Below are 24,077 nucleotides of genomic sequence, written 5' to 3'. Positions count from 1 at the left end.
AACACTGTGACAGTGACATTTTTGCACGTGCTGCACGCACTGATGACAACACGCCCTCTGAACGTAATAACAATAAACAGGGTGAGGCTGAAGCTGTGATATTGTCGCCACGGGCCACTGAGTCACGTGGTGTGTCTGTTTTGGATACCTGGCTGTTGAAAACACAGTCTCGGACCAGAGAAGTCACAGAAACACAGGATACATCGGAGAAAAAGGCATCTGACCTAGGTTACAGTCTGTCGGCCGTAAAGGAGTATGTGTCGGGACTGAAGGACCGATGAGCTGTGCGTGCAGTGAAACATGTTATGTACACAGAAACAACTCTTTTCGAAGGATGGTTGGTGACAACACAGATGACAGACAATCACTGCTATGTGAAACTGACGATTTCGTGTTGGTCACCGATTGCAGCACCGACAAAAGTCCAGGCACGTACTGGATGATCAAGCAAGCAGCTCGCCACATGATACGAGAAGAGAAGGAGTACCTCGACAAGCTTCGCCATGGGTCACCCGTCGACAGGAGAAAATTCGCCGATCAACTCCGAACTGCGCTACACGAAGTGTCTGTTCTCCGGCTATTCGATTCGGATATCGTATCGATGTTGTGGGTGTGACTCGGGACTTTTGTTCTCATCATGACATTTTGGAGAACGGTGTAAATTGAATTACACAGAACAAACGGACAATACGAACACTGACGTGGAAACTACCGTGTCGGGAAAGGGATGGAAACTGTAAATCATCCCTATGATCGGTGCATCGTTAAACGTTTCATGTTTTCGAAACTATGTGTACACCGAGTTCCCTTCCCCTCCTTCCCCATTGCAAGGGGCCGATGGCCTGGCAATTAAACTTTCGTATTCTCACACACACACAAACACACACTGTCTCTCCGTCTGTCTGTCTGTCTGTCTCTCTCGCTCTGTCTCTGTCTCTATCTCTCTCTCTCTCTCTCTCTCTCTCTCTCTCTCTCTCTCTCTCTCTCTCTCTCTCTCTCTCTCTTCTGGCTCGCGGATTCAAACACTGTTCACGCCCCAGGTAGTTTTACCAATTCTTTAATCAGAAGTGAAGTTAAGTGAAGACGGTAAAAAACTGAAACATATGTAAACAAAAGAAACCATAAGAAAAAGTACAAACTAATATGAAAAGAATCAAAACACAAAATCGCAACCTCTAAACCACCGCAGTCGCGACCGAAAAAACCAACGCTTGGTGGCAAATGGGGTACACAAAAAATCGAATTATCCAATTACACAACTGGAGCACTGGGGCCTTCGTTCCGAGTCGTTTTCTTTTACCATAACTTAAAACCAACAAAATACTACATCGACCGAAGTCGGCACGCTTCTTACTTCTACTATAATTCCTACAACAACACTAACAACACTCTCAAATGAACAAAATCACAAATTCAGAAAAGTAAACCAGATCTACAACAAGGAAAAAATGGCGGAATAGCTCGACAACCACGTGGAAGACTGCAAATCTTACTCTACCAAAAAATGTATGTCAAGAGTGATCACACAAATGATTACAACCTCAAAACCAATGTAAATCATACTATAGTCGGATCCTTTATTAAAAGAAATGAAAATTACTCACACTTCGTGGGCCACCAGACCTCTTTAAAGAGAGGAAGAGAGAAACCGTCCCGCCAAGGACAGATTCAGGGGAAACTACTAAGTAAAAATTTACAAAGCACAATGATCTCCCTTATACTTCTAGAAGTACATATTCTTTCAACTGGAATAAACGAAACGAAATTAAAAGAAGATTAAAAATACTGTCGGAGACAGAACTCTCTCTCTCTCTCTCTCTCTCTCTCTCTCTCTCTCTCTCTCTCTCTCTCTCTCTCTCTCTCTCTCTCTCTCTCTCTCTGTGTGACTCTCTCTCTCTCTGTCCATCTGTTGCTCTGTGTGTGAAAGGGATACTACCTGAAATAAATGCACTCAGATTGCGCCCACTATCCAAAATCCGTTGGAGCGGAGGGCACCTTCGGTAAAGTGACGACCCTGGTGGTTAACTTGGGCATGATAGTGTCGGACAAGCAGAGTGGTGACATGATGGTTCTTAGGCATGATCAGAGGGTGCGTGCTCAAAGGTCCAAGGATCACTGTCGCTTCACGCAGTCTGCCACCCACTCGAAGCAAGCCGTCTTGGTCCAAAAAGGGGCAAAGGGAGAGGATTTGACTTGATTTTGAGAGTTTCTTTCCCTGCCGCAGACACTGTATCTCCTCCGGAAAGATGATTGCCTGAACACTGTGGATGATGAAATTCTCTGTCAATTTATCGTTTTTGACACCACCATGGTGAGCGCAGCGATGCCAACCCGTGCAAGTGCCGTCAGGAGAGTGGAAGCTAGCGCTGATGTGCTTGAGAGTACTGAAGGCTCTCACCAATGCAGTCCACTCCGAAAACTTTTCAAACCGGGATGAGAGGGTTGAGGGGTGAGGTTTGGAAGATACCTCGGTCTTGCAGACCTGTGGTCTAATCTCCTTGTCAGCATCAGGTGAGATTAATGGGGAGGTTTGTAGATCGACGGGTGTGGGTCTATTTTGTAGGAACTCACTAGGGCCGCCAAGCCAGACCTGCAGTTTCTGACCCAGGTTCTCCGGTGAACTCCTTGTTGCCGCGTCGGCAGGGTTGAGGTTGATGGGCACATGATGCCACTGGTCTGGGGATGTCAATCGCCTGATCCTTTTCTACTCTGTTAGTGACGTATGTGAAGAAACGTCTCTTCTCATTCTTTATGTAACCGAGCACGACGTTGCTGTCAGTGTAGAAAGTCACAGTGGGCGAACTCAAATCAAGCTCTTGTTCAATCAACTGCCATATCTCTGTGGCAAGAACCGCACTGCAGAGCTCCAGGCGAGGGATGGTGTGGCCGCTAAATGGGGCAAGTTTGGCTTTTCCCATCACAAACCCAAGGTGAAAGCCTTGTTCATGGGGCACCTGAACGTAGGCCACCGAAGAGATAGCCTTCTCTGAAGCATCGCAGAAGACGTGGTATTTAGCATCGGGTGACTGGGTAAGGGATGTTGGAAGAAACATGCGAGGTGTTTCGAGCCCTTTGATGTCTTGGAGGGACTGCTTCCACAGATCCCAACGGTGGTGGAAGTTGTCTGGGATGGGTTTGTCCCAGGCCTTGCCATCTGGAGATACCTCTCGCAGGAAAATCTTGCCACTGATGGTTGCTGGAGCGAGGAAACCAAGAGGGTCATAAATCCCGTTGATGGTGGATAAGACCCCTCTTCGAGAAAAATCTCCATTGGAAACCTGGGGGGAAATGTCAAATGTATCTCTTTCCAAGTTCCAGCTCAAACCCAAACATCCATGAGTTGGTAAGGGGTCAGTAGGCTGGAGGTTTTGCAGCTCCGTGGACAGTTCTTCTCTGGGAAAGGCTGCCAAAACACTCCTGCTATTTGAAACAACCTTGTGGAGATTGATCCCGCCGGTTTTTTGAAGCTCTCTTTGCGTGCGCTGCATGAGGTGGACAGCTTGGTCGACTTCAGGAACGGAGGTGATCCCGTCGTCAACATAGAAGTCCCGCTCGACGAACTTCTTCACATCTGGCGCACTGTGGGCAATGCTCTTCCGGAGGCCGTAGGTAGCAACCGCTGGAGATGGACTGTTGCCAAAGACATGGACACACATCCTGTATTCCACGAGGGGTGCGTCAAAGTTGTTGCCTCGGTACCAAAAGAAGCGTAGGAGATCTCTGTGTTCTTGGTCAACGAAAAACTGGTAGAACATCTGTTCTATGTCCCCAGCTATTGCCACTGCATCTCTGCGGAACCTCAGCAGAATGCCAAGGAGGCTGTTTGTCAAGTCTGGCCCAGACAGCAGCAGCGAGTTCAGAGAGACGCCTTCGAAGGTCGCTGACGAGTCGAATACACCGCGGATTTTGTCAGGTTTTTTGGGGTGGTACACTCCGAAAAGTGGAAGGTACCAGCAGTGTCCAGCTTTACCCTGGGGGACCTCTTCAGCGGAGCCACTCTTCAGGATCTTCTCCATAAACTGGAAGAAGTGTTCTCTTTTTACGTGGTTCTTCTTCAGTGATGCCTCCAAGGCCTTGGCACGACTGACAGCTTGGGACCGATTGCAGGTGGGGATTGGTTTTTCCGATCTCAGGGGGAGAGGAGCCGACCAACGCCCTTCTTCATTTTGCTTGAATTTCTCATCCATGAGAGCCAAAAATGCTTTGTCCTCCACGGACAGCCCAACCTTGTCATCTTCTGGCGTTCGCTGGAAAACTTCAGCTCCGACATCTTTGGCGACGTCGACCTTCAAGCTGAACGGGCAAGGTTCAAAAATGGTCGTTCTTCCATCAATGACGTTCGTCTTGGCAACTCTGATGGTCGATGGTCGGTGGACTTTGTTGAGGCACACATCCCCGATGATTACCCAGCCAAGAGGCAGTCGCTGTGCAAATGGCGATTTCGGTGGGCCAACAATTTGCTCCAGCACGTGGTGGGCTTCAGGGAGGTCCCGTCCAATCAGCAGTGCGATGGGGATTTGTTGGTCGAGAGGAGGGATTCTTTTCCTTATGCGTTTGAGATGGTCATGATGTTGGGCCACTTCAGAAGAAGGGATTTCTGATCGATCGCTTGGAATGGTGTCGCATTCAAGTACGTGGGGCAAGGTCAAGGACCTTCCGTCAGTGGACTGGACAGTGATGTTCCGGAGCTGACGACCACTCATCGCCTGTGTTCCGCCGCAAGACGTTAGCTGATATTCAATTTCACTGGGGGACGAGCCTAGCTGATCCATCAGCTCCGGCGTTGCCAGGGAGGCATTGCTTTGGTCATCCAAGATCGCATAAACTTGGATCCCCTTGGTCTTTTCAGGGGGAAAAACTTTGACCTTCACCACCTTACCGCATGATCTGCTCAGGTGACCCCCTTTGCACAAGGTGGTGCACTTTGCGGACACCTCTCCGCCATGCTTTTCGATGGGATCCAGGGATGCTGATGGTCTGTCCTGATGCATGGTGGTGTGGTGCCTTCCAGAGCAGACACTGCACTTGACCGACATATTGCAGTCCTTTGCCCTGTGGCTGGTGGAAGAAAGGCATCTGTAGCACACTCCTTTCTCTTTCAGGGTTGCCTTCTTCTCACTAAGTGATTTTGCTGCGAAGCCTTTACACTCCAGCAAAGAGTGCCTTGCGGTTGTGTGGATTGGGCAAAACTCGGGTTTTGCTTCAAGGTTGGTCTTTCTGGAGAGCACTGGCTTGGCCTTTTTGTCATTCTCCAAATTGAAGGCCGGGTCGTTCTGAATTGTGGCGCAAGTTTTAACGAAGTCCACAAAAAACTCAAAGGGGGGGAATGGGACGCGGTGATCGCTTTTGTATGTCGCTGCACGCATGACCCACTTCTGTCTGAGGTGGTGAGGAAGCTTCCGTACCACCATGTTGACCCCTGTAGACGAGTCGTAAAGGGCAAACAGAGGGGCGAGGACAGGGTTCATCTTGGCTGACAAGATTTCTTCGAGGAGGTCGCTCAACTCGTAGAGGCTGCGCTGATCTTTAGAGATAGGTGGAAACTCCTCCAGCCTTGCCTTCAGGCATGCCTCAATGAGCTCAGGTGAGCCAAACCGCTCGTCCAGGCGCTTCCAGAGGAGTTGGAGTCCTCTCTGAGGATTCCCGATGTTGGCAGACCTCAGGCTCTGGGCATACCTCTTGGACTCTGGTCCAAGGTACTTGGCCAGGAGGTCCAGCTCCTCGGCAGGAGAGACATCCAAGTCGAGCATGATGGATGTAAAACAGTCTTTCCAAACGTGGAATGACTCCGGGCGTTCATCGAACGGAGTCAATCGATGAGTCAAGAGATCCCGCTTTATCCAAAACAATGAGGCAGCGTCATTTGATGACTGAACTGGTAGGGACGTGTGGTTCTGCCTGGGTCCAACTGCAGATCCCTGTGTATTGAGGCGGGAAGAGGCTCTGGAAAGAGTGGGAGATGATGCGTTAGACGGCTGGCTGTAGGCATCGTCGTTCGACAATCTTGGCTCGTGCCATCGACGTTCGTGCGTGGTAGACGTGGAGTAGTCCTGGAGGGCGGGCTCCTTCTTGATCGTTCGTTGAACAGTGTGGAGGCTGGGCTCGTCCCTCAGCCTGAGGGCGCTCAGCTCCGCCAGTTCCTTGGTAAGATAGGCTTTCCTTTTTGCCAGCTGGTACTGTTCCTCTGCAATCTGCAGCTCGAGTTCCACCTCTGCCAGTCGTTGGTTGGTGACGGAGAGGGTTCGGGCTCGAGCAGTCTTTTCTTGAGACATCATAGTGGCGAAGTTTTTTTACTATCCTGGCTCGCGGATTCAAACACTGTTCACGCCCCAGGTAGTTTTACCAATTCTTTAATCAGAAGTGAAGTTAAGTGAAGACGGTAAAAAACTGAAACATATGTAAACAAAAGAAACCATAAGAAAAAGTACAAACTAATATGAAAAGAATCAAAACACAAAATCGCAACCTCTAAACCACCGCAGTCGCGACCGAAAAAACCAACGCTTGGTGGCAAATGGGGTACACAAAAAATCGAATTATCCAATTACACAACTGGAGCACTGGGGCCTTTATTCCGAGTCGTTTTTTTTACCGTAACTTAAAACCAACAAAATACTACATCGACCAAAGTTGGCACGCTTCTTACTTCTTAGTCAGTCGGCTAAGGACCGTTTTGGTTACTTTTTGGCGTCACGTTAGCAAACACTTTTTTCTGATAGATTTTAACACCACAACACTAAATCGAAAGTTTTGGGGCAATATTCCAAACCACCGGTGAGAAAAACGTTGGTTTGTGTGTATGTTTTCCTTCTTTGGCGTTACTATTCTTGTTTTGAGGGTTGGGTTCATAAAACGGACATAAAACTTAAACCGCTTGACAGAAATTATATAACTGTAAATCATTCGAAAGGGAAGGCATTCATGTACACGTTTGTGCCACTTAAAATGACGTCATTATCTGTTTGTTTTTGTGAAATTGACAAGAAGAGCGGGGTAGTAGTTGCGCTGAGAAGGATAGCACGCTTTTCTGTACCTCTCTTCGTTTTAACTTTCTGAGCGTGTTTTTAATCCAAACATATCATATCTATATGTTTTTGGAATCAGGAACCGACAAGGAATAAGATGAAAGTGTTTTTAAATTGATTTCGAAAATTTAATTTTGATAATAATTTTTAAATTTTTAATTTTTAGAGCTTGTTTTTAATCCAAATATAACATATTTATATGTTTTTGGAATCAGAAAATGATGGACAATACGATGAACGTAAATTTGGATCGTTTTATAAAAAAAAATATTTTTTTTACAATTTTCAGATTTTTAATGACCAAAGTCATCAATTAATTTTTAAGCCACCAAACTGAAATGCAATACCGAAGTCTGGGCTTTGTCGAAAATTACTTGACCAAAATTTCAACCAATTTGGTTGAAAAATGAGAGCGTGACAGTGCCGCCTCAACTTTCACGAAAAGCCGGATATGACGTCATCAAATACATTTATCAAAAAACTGAAAAAAACGTCTGGGGATATCATACCCAGGAACTCTCATGTCAAATTTCATAAAGATCGGTCCAGTAGTTTAGTCTAAATCGCTCTACACACACACACACGCACATACACCACGACCCTCGTCTCGATTCCCCGCTCTACGTTAAAACATTTAGTCAAAACTTGACTAAATGTAAAAAGGAGGAATAATTGCAATCACACACACACACACACACACACACACGCACGCACACACGCTGGCACTCATACACACACACACACACACGCGCGCGCACGCACGCACGCACGCACGCACGCACACACACACACACACACACACTCACACACACACACACACACACACACACACACAAAGACATACACAAACATACCGACAAAATGACAGACATACACACAGTGAGACAAACCGACACAGAAACCCCCACACATGCACGCACGCACTTATGTACGCAAACAAAGACGTAGAGATGCTTATAGAGAAACACTTACGCAACCAAAAAAACACGCACACAAACACACAGACAGACAAACTTCATTCTTGGTAGAGAAATGCATTTCTTTCTGTATTGCTTTCTCTTTAAGTGCACCTACCTCGCACAGAGAGAGAGAGAGAGAGAGAGAGAGAGAGAGAGAGAGAGAGAGAGAGAGAGAGAGAGAGAGAGAGAGAGAGAGAGAGAGAGAGAGAGAGAGAGAGAGACACACAGACAGACAGACAAAGACACAGAGAGAAAGAGATAGACAGACAGAGGGAGAGACAAACAGACGAACACACAGACAGACATAGACAAACACACAAACAAAGACACACAGACAGACTTCACTATTGTATGTGCAAGTAATTTTGTTAAACCACACGTTACGTTCACCACTGAACGTGAAACCATGTAAAACGTTACTATCTCAGATAACGGCACTGACGCTACCGGAAATAGAATTTATCAGTGAAATTCTACCATCAATTTAGTAATCGATGCGATGTAAATTATCCTAAAACTGTGGTATGATCACGACATCGTTTAGCATTTAGGATCAAATGGTGCCAATGTGTACACAATGCACTAATCACAGACAACAGTTATACACTTTACGTACATGTAACTCTCCAACTGACATTGTCTGCCACTTGAAACAAATGACTTTCGAAGGAAAATTAACTCCAATATATAAATATTATGTATGATTTTTAATAATTACTTGCACTTTTTGAAAATAAAGCTTTTTCTACGATAAGGTGTTTACCCCCTAAATGTATAAGTCATCCGGTAGAAAAACCGGAAGTATCGTGTACTAAGCATATGTATATGTTTAAAAAGTTAATTGTGTTAATGTAGAACATCTTGCCTATGTATATGTTTAGGTTTTGAATACTTTAGGGGAAAACCATAGCCATTATTCATTCATCTTCAACTAACACCCCTAATCTCAGGGCACATTTTGTTAGTGGGGGTAGGGTTTCAATCAGTCAAAAATCACTTTCATTCAATATTTTCTGCCATTTCAAATACATACACGTAATTGCACAATTTCTTGAATTTTAAGATGCTTTAACTGACTATACCAAGAAAACCTGCACTTTTTGTAGAATTAGTTTTTTGTCCATGATTTATGTTTAAAAATGTCAATTTTTACGACAAAAAATGCTAACGGTTGCCTCACCAGAGGACACGTACCAACGACGTGAATCGTGTCTGCCAATTAAAATGCATATATTTTGAAATAAGGGGAATCATAACATATTTCACTGTAAAGTGTCTCACTCTAATACCTTCTGGGTTCATTGTGTATTTGGTTAAGTGAATTGCAGATAAGTTTTTTTTGAAAATGAGAGCTATACATATATTTTATTAAAACTGAAACTGGTGGAGTGAAAAACAGACCTGTTTTGAAGAAGTCGTACTAAAATCATTTATGGGCTTGAACTTCACAGTTTGCATGTTATCTTTTAAAGAAAACCCGTTTTCATCACTAACAATGACCTAATTTACACATACATATCGGTCGGTCATAGTCGCGGTTTTTTTAGAGAGGTAGTGTACAAAATGTCGTTTTGTACGTTTAAATTACATGTCCATTATTTTAGTCATATATCAATCAATAAATAAATGCGCATACTTTTATTAAACGTTACTTTCACTTTAAGATCGCTTCTAACATTTAGTATAATTTCTGACAAATGCACGCTATGTAATAAATTGATAATATTATGGACGCCATGTGGTAAAACCGGAAGTTGAATTATTTTGCGATAGCAAAATCCTTTTACAATGATCACTTTCCTTTTATATTAAGCTGATCTTTAACGTTATGGGTAAAAATCTAACAGATTGAACCAAATTATCCTTTTTCAAGCCTGTGTATGTGTAAACTCTTTTTTGCTTCGACCCGGTTCGGTTTTCGGAGTTGATTCAAAATCATCCATTATGTATCTTATGTGACTGTTGTTTTCCTCGGTAAATTAACAATTGTTGATGTAAAATAATTCTAGCTGTGAGAATAAACAATTTTCAAGATGTTTTTGATTGCGGTTTCAACCAGGCGTTCAGTTAGCTATACATATCGATTGAGAAAATGGCATTTCCTGTTTTGTCGTCCGCATGTTATACAGATGTTGTTAAAAATAAAACTGTGTATACGAATTAGGCATTTTACTTGCTGTCTGATGGCAAAAATCTTTAGCTTTCGTTTAAGGTATAATTTGCTTATATCCGTATGCAGTCAAGCGGTACATGACGGTTTGTTGTAACCTACCCCCTGCGTCATGGCTGCATTTTTGCAGAATATGGGTCATGTTACAAAAACGCTTCCCATTCTTAGGTGGTTGGGTTTAGCCATTTGTCGTTTACCGAACTGTGGCTGCAAATAAAACGAACTTTCCAAAAAACATAATATCTAATGTGACCACCAAAAGTAACCTTTCCACTATAGCCAGCCAGGTGACTATACTATAATTCCTACAACAACACTAACAACACTCTCAAATGAACAAAATCACAAATTCAGAAAAGTAAACCAGATCTACAACAAGGAAAAAATGGCGGAATAGCTCGACAACCACGTGGAAGACTGCAAATCTTACTCTACCAAAAAATGTGTGTCAAGAGTGATCACACAAATGATTACAACCTCAAAACCAATGTAAATCATACTATAGTCGGATCCTTTATTAAAAGAAATGAAAATTACTCACACTTCGTGGGCCACCAGACCTCTTTAAAGAGAGGAAGAGAGAAACCGTCCCGGCAAGGACAGATTCAGGGGAAACTACTAAGTAAAAATTTACAAAGCACAATGATCTCCCTTATACTTCTAGAAGTACATATTCTTTCAACTGGAATAAACGAAACGAAATTAAAAGAAGATTAAAAATACTGTCGGAGACAGAACTCTCTCTCTCTCTCTCTCTCTCTCTCTCTCTCTCTCTCTCTCTCTCTCTCTCTCTCTCTCTCTCTCTCTCTCTCTCTCTGTGTGACTCTCTCTCTCTCTGTCCATCTGTTGCTCTGTGTGTGAAAGGGATACTACCTGAAATAAATGCACTCAGATTGCGTTCAAAGTTATACCATGGGATAATGCGTTACAAATGATACCGCGCAGGAGGGCTGTCTTGCCTTTGAGTTGTTCTTTGCTACTGGTGACAAGTGGGGGTCGGCTCACACGGACGCATTTGTCAACACAGTCTAGGGAAGAAACTGGCCACAAAGCACCCAGTACATGACAGAGAGATAGGAGAATCAACACAATCAAAGAAAATACCACAATCATTCAATAAATATGGTAATCAGGGGTGGATCAGTTAATTTTATGGGGCGGGGTTTCCAAAAGTATATTGTGAAGATATGGGTGTGAAGGCGCGAAGCGCCGAGCCGACGGCGCGAAGCGCCTAGCTTGCTAGGGGGGTCCGTTCACACGTTGCAGCGTTCACTCGAAGATATTATTTTTCAGATTATCACTTCTGCATTGTATCGCTCAGATCAATGTAGCCTACGTACTTGGGGCAGATCTGAATTTCACACTGGAAGATGACGAAGCGGTCTTCTGAGTTGAGAACCACATGTTCTTTGCCGACAGAAATCACGATGGGACAATATAATGTTACGCAGATTGTGTTGAAGAGATGTTTGCAGATTATCGCATCTACATTTTATTGCTCAGATCAATGCACGTAGATGGGGTAGATCTGAATTTCACACTGGAAGACAACAAATCGGTCTTCTGAGTTGAGAACTACATGTTCTTTGCCAACAGAAATCACTATGAGACAAGATTGTGTTGAGGAGGTTAAATACTGACTGACTTTATATGCAGCGTTTCTGGCTCCTATACCTGGATTTTGTAGAGAGGCCATTTGATCGTGATGATATCCGTGTGTTTTAACTTTCGGATGTAAAAATTGTAAACTATCATTCAGTTTAAGTTACCGTTTCGACGGTTGAAAGTGAATCACGCCGTCAAAAAACGCAATTTTTGAGGGTAGGCGTGGTCACGGACTTGTGACGTCATACCCAAATATTGCTCAGATCAAAGAAACACATTTCTGAGCAGAAGAAAGACTGATCTTCAAATACACGTATATTTCTGACCCAAAACCTGCTGTTTAACATCTGGGCTAAACCACTGAAAAAATATCCTTAACTTTTGGTGCTCAGTGTATTCGAAGTCATGGTTTTTTTTTTTAATGGATGTAAGTCGCCAAAATGATGGGTTTCATAATATTTCCGTGATTTTTCATAACATCTGTGTCAATACCTTAAATGGTACAACATTCTACTGCCATTTTTTAAAATTTGTACCTTCCGTTTTTGTCAGGTCGATTTTTGGGTTACCCTTATTTGGAAGGCGGTCACGTGACCCCCGTAAAAGAAATCGTTGAGCCCAAAAACGTGCCAGACAACCAAGTTGAAAACATTTCATGACATAGAAAGCTTGAATAATATGACACGGGAATTAGTGTTTTAGTTAGGTACGAACATGTGTGCGGAGCTTCTATATAAAGTTGGCCAAAAAATTATTGCAACAAATTTCAAACCCAAATTAAAGCATTAATTCCTGTGTAATTTAATTAAAGCTGTATATGCCAGAGAAGGCCGTTCACTTAACCTTCAGGATCACCTTTCGGATTAAATATTTATTTTACATGGATCACGTGACCGCCGCTCAAGTAAGGGTACCCTCAAAATCGACCAGACAAAAAAGGAAGAGCCGAATGAAAAATCGACAAAAAATCACAATAGGCAAAACTTTGCAACTTTGACATACGAGAAGAAAGTCAAACCAATTATCTACCCTGAACAGATTATTTTGTTTTGCTACATTGTGCATTTCGCGTGCCATGCTATTCCCACTGATGCAGGTGTCGATCGCAAGAGCGGTCAAAAACGGAACGGTTTACGTCAATTTTTATGGGTATCATGTCAAAAAGCGCTACATTTTAGCATTGACTTGGTGGATTGCTTTGAAACTTTCAGAATATGTTACCAACATACTAGAGATACTTCGTGCGAATGTTTGGATCGTTAAGGTTATTTATCCAGATGTGATGCAATGTTTCGGAAAATGTTGTTTAACTTGTCATAGGATTATTCACCTGAATCCCAAAAAAATCATGACTTTGCATATCTATAGATAAATGATTGATACAGATTCTGTCTAAGTTTCATTTGTGTGTAGCTGCTGGCGTTAATTTGCTAGTCATGCAAACTCATGAGGAAAAAATGGAACGTTCACGCTGTTTCGCGCTTACAGCTGTTATCGCTGCGTGCCTCTTAAAACATGCTACGGTCACGCTTGGCTGGGTATCGCTGTGGCACCAGAATCATCGCTTAAATATGTAGCGTGTTTACTGGTCCAGCAAATTTGCGTCAGTGCTTACACGCACATAACACTTTAGCAGTGTGTGTATCAATCATTTTTCTAAAGACATGCAAAGTCATAACTTTTTTGGACCCAAGGGAACATTCCTATGACAAAATGAAAAACTTCTTTCGAAAAGTTGCATAACATTTTTACAAACACCTGTAACAATCCATCATTCGCTCGAAGTATCTCTAGTATGTTGGTAAAATATTCTAAAAGTTAGTTTCAAAGCAATTCACCAAGTCATTGCTAAAGTGCAGACTTTTTTTGTCATGATGCCCCTAAAAAATGACGCAAAAAGTCACGTTTTTGACCGCTCTTGCGATCGCCACTTGCATCAGTAGGAATAGCATGGCACGCGAAATACGCAAGGTAGCAAAACAAAACAATCTGTTCATGGTAGATAATTGGTTTGACTTTCTTCTCGTATGTCAAAGTTGCAAAGTTTTGCCTATTGTGATTTTTTGTCGATTTTTTATTCTTCCGTTTTTGTCTGGTCAATTTTGAGGGTACCCTTACTTGAGCGGCGGTCACGTGATCCCGGTAAAATAAATATTTAATCCAAAAGGTGATCCTGAAGGTTAAAAAGGCCTTCTCTGGCATATAAAGTGTTAATAAAATGACACGGGGATTAATGCTTTAATTTGGATTTGAAATTTGTTGCAATAATTGTTTGGCCAAGTTTAGATGTGTTGGTGGTTTCATTGATAGGTTATACTATTTTGCATGCAGATGTACTTATATATATATATATATATATATATATATATATATATATATATATATATATATATATATATATATATATATATATATATATGTCAGTTCTTTAAGTTTAGTGCTCTAGTGTGTTGTGCATACAAATATTAGGGGCGGATCACATTATTTTTAAGGGGGGGTCCAAATTTGTTTTAGGAACAGATCGTCGATGCGAAGCTCTAAGTTGAGGGCGCTTCCGAACCTCCTAGGGGGGAGGGGAGGTGAGGGGGCAAGCCCCTCCCCCCCCGGAAAATGTTGATAAAAACAAGGAAATTAGAGCAATCTGGTGCAATGTGAGCCAAGAAACTTCCCCGAATACACCTTCCAAAAAGTTAATTTAAGAGGACAAATTTGGATCGAACAAAGAAAATTGACCGACTAGGTCAACCTGAGCCAACAAATAACCGAACTAGCTCCCAAAACCGTCATTTAAAAAACAAAGGCCGGCTCCCCCCGGAATTTGTTTGATAAAAACAAGGAAAATTGATAAATTTGGTGCAATCTGAGCCATCATTCTTTCTTTATTTTCAAATTCCTTTCTTGATTTGTGTTTAATTTTTTTGTTTTTTACAATTTTTGTATATTTTTTAGGCTGGGGGAGGGGGAGTGTCCGGAAACCCCGGACTCCCCCCCCCCTGGATTCGCCCCTGTATATGCCTCTGGACGTGTAGGATGATTCTTTTCAGTGCTGTACGATTGTTTAAACACACACACACATGTACACATGCAAACACACACACACACACAAACACACAAGCAAACACACACACACACACACACAAGCAAACACACACACACACACACACACACACACACACACACACACACACACACACACAAACACAATCACTGCATACATAATTAAGTCAATGGTTTCATTTCAGTGCTGTTCAATGTGGCGCACAAGAAGATGGCCACAGCAGTGTGTGACCGTGATAGCCAAGTCACTGTTAACGGGTTCGTGGATTATCCGTCGTACGCTGATGTGCGCAGGCACTGCATTACTTGCTCAGTCTCGGCAACCCAGAAAAAGTAATGATACAGTTAATACTATTTTCTCATATAGCTTTATTAACATACCACAAAATAATAGTCGCAGGGCGCTTTACAAATATCCCAAAAACAACATTGGACATTCAAAATCAACTATTAGCATATATATACAGGTTGGCTAATAATTATTAAGAGTTAGTATTTCGCTTGTACAAGCTGTAAATTTAACAGCACAGAGATGTTTTTGGTACTGCAATGAAAGAAGGCTATTTTCTCTGCTTACATTACAAAATATGACTGTATCTCGTCTTCCCTTTTCTCAGTTTCACAAGGACTGCATGAGACAAAGCGGCTACAGAAATTGTGTGTTACACCAACTGAAGTAAAGACAGCTAGTTGTTACTTGAAAATGTGAAAAGCGGACAGGCAGGCTGGCCTTGGGCCTGGGGCCCGGTAGCTCAGTTGTTAGAGCACTGGACTTGTGATTGGAAGGTCGCAGGTTCGAATTTGGGCTGGGACGGACACGGGTCAACTTTATGTGCAGTCCCAGAGACGGAAGCCATGTGCCACCCCCGTGTCACTTAAAAGATCTTGGTCATTCTGTCATAAGTGCCAGATGGCTGATACCACCTAAACACGCATACATTTGTGTATCTTGTCAAAAGGGCGTAAAATTCGAATCATATTACCCATATCTTTGTGGCATTCCGTTTGTCAAATAATTATTTGGATACTTTTTCATGTTTTTTTCACCAGTTTTAGCTAAATAATCATTATTTAGAAGCTCATGTGCTAAATAAGTAATTGTTTATAAACAATGTAAAAAAAATTCTAAATAATTTTTTGTTTACGTAAACCATTCATTGTTTACGTAAATAATTCATTGTTTACGTAAATAATTCATTGTTTACGTAAATAATGTATTGTTTATTTGTTTACACAAATAATCACTTATTTCACAAAATAATATTTTTTGGGTGGATAAAGTGAGCAGTTGCTAAATAAATCATTGAGATATAATGCATTATTTAGCAGATTCGCTAAATAATTAAAACTGCTTTCCCTAAACAATTCATTGTTTAGGGAAAGCAGTTTTCATTATTTAGGGGAATCAAGAATTGACTTCTAAGCTTCATGTTTACATTTAGTCAAGTTTTGACTAAATGTTTTAACATAGAGGGGGAATCGAGACGAGGGTCGTGGTGTGTGTGTGTGTGTGTGTGTGTGTGTGTGTGTGTGTGTGTGTGTGTGTGTGTGTGTGTGTCTGTCTGTCTGTCTGTCTGTCTGTCTGTCTGTCTGTCTGTCGAGCGATTCAGACTAAACTACTACACCGATCTTTATGAAATTTGACATGAGAGTTCCTGGGAATTATATCCCCGGAGGTTTTTTTTCCTTTTTTCGATAAATACCTTTGATGACGTCATATCCGGCTTTTTGTAAAAGTTGAGGCGGCACTGTAACACTCTCATTTTTCAACCAAATTGATTGAAATTTTGGCAAAGCAATCTTCGACGAAGGCCGGGGTTTGGTATTGCATTTCAGCTTGGTGGCTTAAAAACTAATCAGTGAGTTTGGTCATTAAAAATCGGAAACTTGTTATTAAAATTATTTTTTTATTAAACGATCCAAAAACAATTTCATCTTATTCTTCGTCATTTTCTGATTCCAAAAACATATAAATATGCTATATTTGGATTAAAAACAAGCTCTGAAAATTAAAAATATAAAAATTATGATCAAAATTAAATTTCCGAAATCGATTTAAAAACAATTTTGTCTTATAGGTTCCTGATTCCAAAATCATATAGATATGATATGTTTGGATTAAAAACACGCTCAGAAAGTTAAAACGAAGAGAGGTACAGAAAAGCGTGCTATGCAGCACAGCGAAACCACTTCAGCGCTGAACAGGCTTGTCAGTTTCACTCCGTTTTGCACAAACGGCGGACTACGGTCATTGTGAAAAAATGCAGTGCGTTCAGTTTCATTCTGTGAGTTCGACTGAGCTTGACTAAATGTTGTATTTTCGCCTTACGCGACTTGTTTTTCTTTGTGTATATATATATACTATAATTCAATACAAGGTATCTCCAAACATTATTTATCAGAAAATGTTCGTAAATTTGTTTATTTTACAAGCTGAAATTGCCGTACGAAAAGAACTGAATGCGAAAACAAACAAAAGGTCAAGGTCATGACCGGGAGTGTTTAGTGTTTGCATTCTCTCCCTTGAAGTTGTTGAAAAAAAGTTTTCCGTCCTAAGTTTTCTGTTTTGTCTCAACAAAAACGTTCTCTTTCCGCAGCAGGACCAGGTCCGCCAGACAGAATGCCGCATATGGCATCAGCAGCAGCGCGTGAAAAAACTTACAAAATGTCTCTGGTTTCAATATTATCGTTCCTTTCTGCTCCCTCGGCCATTTTGAATTCCTTCGTGACGCAAAAATTCTCCGTAGTTTCGAATATGTTTTTACTTTTCTCTTTGAAATGAAACGATTAAAGGAAGAGAAATGGAAAGACAGGCATGTTCTTGGGACATAAACAGAACAGAGAACATAAGGGGAAAAAACTGTGTTTCAACAACTTCAAGCAAGAAAATGCAAACACTAAACACTCCCGGTAAGGAAAAACCTTAATTGACCTTGACCTTTGACTGTGTTTGAGATCAGTTATTTTCGTACAGCAATTTCGGCTTGTAAAATAAACAAAATAATATCCAAACAACAGCTATTTTAAGATAAGAGTGTGTGGAGAGACCTTGTATTCAATTATAGTAATCACTGAAAGACATAAAACTTAGTTCAGAAGCGAATCCTAGAAACCCCTAAATAATGGAAAATGTGTTGGCTAAACAATTCATTGTTTACGTAAATAATTCATTGTTTACGTAAATAATGATTTATTTAGCAACATTGCTGATTGTTTATAAACAATGTAATATAATTCTAAATAATATATTGTTTACGTAAACAATATATTATTTAGACGTATTTTACATTGTTTGTAAACAATCAGCAATGTTGCTAAATAAATCATTATTTACGTAAACAATGAATTATTTACGTAAACAATGAATTGTTTTGGTAAATAATGAATGGTTTACATAAGAATTTGTTTATTTAGAATTGTTTTACATTGTTTATAAACAATTACTTATTTAGCACATGAGCTTCTAAATAATGATTATGTAGCTAAAACTGGTGAAAAAATCATGAAAAAGTATCCAAATAATTATTTGACAAATGGAATGCCATATATCTTGTCCTTAAGAGGCGATATAATTAGCCAGTAGGACATAAAGCATTCTCTTTCCTGCAGGCAGGCTTCTCCTATGTGTTAAATGCAATCTTTCATCCATAGGGCCTGGGCTATACTTCTTTTGGGAGTTTTCCATATCTACTACCTGCTGGTCAAGAACAGACACCATACGCTTGGTGAGTACTTGGATAAAATGTACTGCTTTAATTAACATTGTGTCTGTACATAGATGTTCAGACTACATAAGTTTTCATCATGTCTCACACCGGGGACTGTGTTCCGCCTTATTTCAGCTGGGCTCGTTGTTACTCCGTTTTCAGCTGGGCTTGGTGTCACGCAAACGTACGTGTCTGCACTAAAGTACAAACTATGTCTTCTAAAAACCTCATTTCCAGAAACGGATGTTTTTAGCACTAACCTAAGTAATTATTTTGTCTCTCTATTGTTTTTTTTGTTTTTTATCTGACTAGGTTTATTATGTGACCCGCATCGTGCGGGTTGTCGCTTTTTGGGCACAAAAGCTGATCAAACTGAAGAAATAATAACCAACGGTATCATGTTATGGCTTTTCTGTGTCATAAGTTTGTTCTATAGTTTCTTGCTGTAATGCTGATGCATTTTCCCGAGCCTGCTTCAAGGCGTTGAGGCACGAGAAGTAAAACCCAAACCCATGGACACCCAGAACAAAAGCAAGCCCAGCGCGGAACGCAGAAAAAAATGCAGGGGGCCGAGCGCGGAACAAAAAGTACACCACTTGCTTGTTTTGATTGCTTCTTATGACATAATGAGGACGCATTGAAGCACGCAATTGATACAGATGATCATAGCTTTACCCAAAATAGTAAAAGTAGAGGAATATTTGTTGTTCAAATCCATGGTTGAGAGAAATTTACGTTCAACCTTCATTGTTCACTAAAAAAACCCGCATGCACGCCTTACATTCGGCCACTGTCAATTAACCAGGTAAGCAAAAGACGTTTTTAGCTGTCTACAAAGAAAACAAGTATTCCCCTTTCTACTGACATTCATCAATTTTAGCTTAGATCAGTGTGAAAGTCATAGTTTGTGCTTTTATGAAAACACTTACGTTTGCGTGACACCGGGCCCAGCTGAAAATGGAGTAACAACGAGCCCAGCTGAAATAAGGCGGAACACAGTCCCCGGTGTGATGTCTGAATATATATATGAATTATATAGCTTGTATTAATCGTTATTATTATGGGGGCCAGGAGGCCCCCATTCTATACGGATAGTTTCGAGGTTGACCATGGGCAGCGCCATCTTGTTGTGAAATACGTCATCAGTTTGTGTACACAGGAAGTTGTGACATCCGTCACTCTATGGGAGCTGTGAAGGCAACATTGTTCATCAGTTGAAAGTTGTGAAATCCGTCACCCCATGGGAAGGGTGAAGGCAAAATTGGTCATCACTGAGTTTGTGCAATACAGGAAGTTGTGACATACGTCACCCTATGGGAGGGGTGACGGCAAAATTGTTCAACTAAAACATCATTGGTCGAACTGTGCAGGGTCAACCGCAACAAACTCAAACCATTCATACTTTGCTGTATTTGAGTGACTTATATACCGACCTTTTTATTTCTTATTTTTAGCACTGATGTAGAAAAAAACATGAACTAAAATGTTATTTATTTTCTAATGTAACATTTGTTTTACAAATATGACCATGGTCTTTCAAACATACAGTGACATTAAACATTGTTATGTTAAACAAAGAAAAAAGAAAAAAAGCTTTTGTGCACAAATAAAAAAATACATTGTACATTTTACCTACAGGCCAAACCGTTAGTGTCTGTGGCAAAGCCCGACCCAGGAAATTGCACTGATTTTATTTTTAGATCAGTGGGAAATATTGTGAAGAACAGGCGCTTGCATTTGGATGTGTCCAATGATAGTAGGTTTGGTTGTGATCAATCAGAATAATGTAGGAATACAAATGTATGACAGTTTGGTATGATGACATGTAATTCACATATGCTGAACTGTAATATTATATATGATATAATATTATTATGGCTGTTGCCATGACCATGAACCCCAAGAAAGGTTTAATGTTATGTAAATCAAAATACCAAAATCAAGCACCTATTAATTTGGTCTACGGCGCGGGAAGATTGAGGCCTTCGCAAACGTACAACGTTGGCCAATAATGATTTTAACAATGTTGTGTCGTTCTGTATTATGTTTTATTTTGTTGATCAATTGATAAATATGTCTTCCCAACTTATCACAAATCAAACAGAAATAAAGTCTTAGACAACTACAATAATTATTGTTGCCGTCAAAACCATGCAAGGCCTCAACCCGGTTCTCACGAGATCAGTTACATTTTTTTTCTCTCTCTCTCTCTCTGTCTGTATGTATGTCTTTGTCTGTGTCTCCCTCTGAGTCGCTCCGATTCTGTCTTTCTATGTCTGTCTCTGTCTATCTGTGTGTGTGTGTGTGTGTGTGTGTGTGTGTGTGTGTGTGTGTGTGTGTGTGTGTGTGTGTGTAAGTGTCTCTCTCTCTCGCTTTCTCTCTCTCTCTCTCATCTGACTCTTGGCACACAGGTCAAAGCAGAGGTTAACTTGAGTGCACGTGTACCTTGCAGGAGGGGGTGAGGGCGGTGAACATGTGTCTCAAAGCAGAGGTTAACTTGAGTGCACGTGTACCTAGCAGGAGGGGGGGGGGGGGGGATTTCTTGAATTAGCTGAGGGCGGTGAACATATGTCGTTGTTTGTCGTTGTCATAAGAACAGTTACTTTTGTTTTGTTTCGTTTTTTCCTCCAAATTTTCCCAACAGGCTTTTCTGTTTCATCTCCCATACATAGTGTCAATTGAAAAGAAAAAACCCGGAACAAAACAGACGTAACTTATCTCGTGAGAACGGTAGTGCACTAGGTTTGGCAAAAAACACACGACAGTACCTTATCTCTTTCAACCCGTATGGGGCCCTTTAACATGTGACAAATGCACCGAACCCATTTGGTTCTTGGAGAGAATTTTTCCGTGATAACCTTTTCGGTGCCTCACGGTCAGCTCAGGGTCAGTGTCATAAGAGCCGGCCATACCGGAAGGGATATAAGACCGTTTTCAGCGGATTTTCACACTGCTAAAACCTGACTTTCTTGCAGTTGCTTTGTCTGCAATGCCTTAGAACTCTACAAATAGTTAAGTTTTTCGCGTTTGTGTTGTAATTTGCAAGCAAACATCGTACATTGTAAAGTTAATCGAATGCTACAATTTGTAAAAACTAGGGCATTACCTGATACCAAAAACAATAACATAAATCCCATGCTGTTTTCAAATACAGCGTTTTGCTATTCACTTCAATATCAATCAATCAATATGAGGCTGATATCGCGCGTATTCCGTGGGTACAGTTCTAAGCGCAGGGATTTATTTTTTTATTTTTTAATTTTTATTTTATGCAATCTATATTGCACACATATTCAAGGCGCAGGGATTTATTTATGCCGTGTGAGATGGAATTTTTTTACACAATACATCACGCATTCACATCGGCCAGCAGATCGCAGCCATTTCGGCGCATATCCTACTTTTCAATAACAATCAATAAATAACGAAGTCTTTTAACCACAATTTCCCAGATATTTACACTTTTCATTTTGTTTCAATTCACACCACAAAACATACACTTCGCCTTTTGCTGTTCAGTCTCAAGTCTAAATAATAATAGTATAAATCATAACTAATTTTCTTCACACCATCATAGACATAATGTTGCCTCACATGTTCTTTGTACGATCGTTGGTTTTCACAATAAATATTACATTACTGTACTTGTCTTCTTTTTATTTATATTTAGTCAAGTTTTGACTAAATATTTTAACATCGAGGGGGAATCGAAACGAGGGTCGTGGTGTATGTGCGTGTGTCTGTCTGTCTGTCTGTCTGTCTGTCTGTCTGTCTGTGTGTGTGTGTAGAGCGATTCAGACTAAACTACTGGACCGATCTTTATGAAATTTGACATGAGAGTTCCTGGGAATGAAATCCCCGAACGTTTTTTTCATTTTTTTGATAAATGTCTTTGATGACGTCATATCCGGCTTTTCGTGAAAGTTGAGGCGGCACTGTCACGCCCTCATTTTTAACCAAATTGGTTGAAATTTTGGTCAAGTAATCTTCGACAAAGCCCAGACTTCGGTATTGCATTTCAGCTTGGTGGCTTAAAAATTAATTAATGACTTTGGTCATTAAAAATCTGAAAATTGTAAAAAAAAATAAAAATTTATAAAACGATCCAAATTTACGTTTATCTTATTCTCCATCATTTGCTGATTCCAAAAACATATAAATATGTTATATTCGGATTAAAAACAAGCTCTCAAAATTAAATATATAAAAATTATTATCAAAATTAATTTTTCGAAATCAATTTAAAAACACTTTCATCTTATTCCTTGTCGGTTCCTGATTCCAAAAACATATAGATATGATATGTTTGGATTAAAAACACGCTCAGAAAGTTAAAACGAAGAGAGGTACAGAAAAGCGTGCTATCCTTCTTAGCGCAACTACTACCCCGCTCTTCTTGTCAATTTCACTGCCTTTGCCATGAGCGGTGGACTGACGATGCTACGAGTATACGGTCTTGCTGAAAAATGGCAGCTACTTGACTAAATATTGTATTTTCGCCTTACGCGACTTGTTATATTTAGTCAAGTTTTGACTAAATATTTTAACATCGAGGGGGAATCGAAACGAGGGTCGTGGTGTATGTGCGTGTGTGCGTGTGTGTAGAGCGATTCAGACTAAACTACTGGACCGATCTTTATGAAATTTGACATGAGAGATCCTGGGTATGAAATCCCCGAAAGTTTTTTTTCATTTTTTTGATAAATGTCTTTGATGACGTCATATCCGGCTTTTCGTGAAAGTTGAGGCGGCACTGTCACGCCCTCATTTTTCAACCAAATTGGTTGAAATTTTGGTCAAGTAATCTTCGACGAAGCCCGGACTTCGGTATTGCATTTCAGCTTGGTGGCTTAAAAATTAATTAATGACTTTGGTCATTAAAAATCTGAAAATTGTAAAAAAAAATAAAAATTTATAAAACGATCCAAATTTACGTTTATCTTATTCTCCATCATTTACTGATTCCAAAAACATATAAATATGTTATATTCGGATTAAAAACAAGCTCTGAAAATTAAATATATAAAAATTATTATCAAAATTGAATTGTCCAAATCAATTTAAAAACACTTTCATCTTATTCCTTGTCGGTTCCTGATTCCAAAAACATATAGATATGATATGTTTGGATTAAAAACACGCTCAGAAAGTTTAAACAAAGAGAGGTACAGAAAAGCATGCTATCCTTCTTAGCGCAACTACTACCCCGCTCTTCTTGTCAATTTCACTGCCTTTGCCATGAGCGGTGGACTGACGATGCTACGAGTATACGGTCTTGCTGAAAAATGGCATTGCGTTCAGTTTCATTCTGTGAGTTCGACAGCTACTTGACTAAATATTGTATTTTCGCCTTACGCGACTTGTTCTTTAACTATGTCTTTCCAAAAACAAAACTCAAAGACCACACAAGCTATTGCAACCTACTCCTATCTCTGGTCTCTCTTCCTGGGTACAATGGTACCTAAGACTTACATTCAAATGCTTACATTTCCATGCTACCCACATAGTCAAAATACCAATAATTATTCAAAACAAATGTTAGAGGCACAGTGCA

At 40.6% G+C, this 24,077-nt stretch overlaps 1 protein-coding gene across 1 annotated transcript in view; it reads left to right on the top strand.

Annotated features, from left to right (window-relative positions):
• LOC138977778 (uncharacterized) overlaps window positions 1–24,077 on the top strand; it is a 141,754-nt gene that overhangs the window by 47,486 nt on the left and 70,191 nt on the right. The window contains exons 9-10 of the mRNA XM_070350383.1: window positions 15,002–15,149; window positions 18,468–18,541. Of these exons, the coding sequence (XP_070206484.1) occupies window positions 15,002–15,149; window positions 18,468–18,541 (222 nt within the window). The remainder of the gene's footprint in view (window positions 1–15,001; window positions 15,150–18,467; window positions 18,542–24,077) is intronic.

The sequence above is a fragment of the Littorina saxatilis genome, linkage group LG10 (assembly GCF_037325665.1).
Source record: "Littorina saxatilis isolate snail1 linkage group LG10, US_GU_Lsax_2.0, whole genome shotgun sequence".
NCBI classification, from domain to species: domain Eukaryota; kingdom Metazoa; phylum Mollusca; class Gastropoda; order Littorinimorpha; family Littorinidae; genus Littorina; species Littorina saxatilis.
This window is presented reverse-complemented; position numbering and strand designations above follow the sequence as displayed.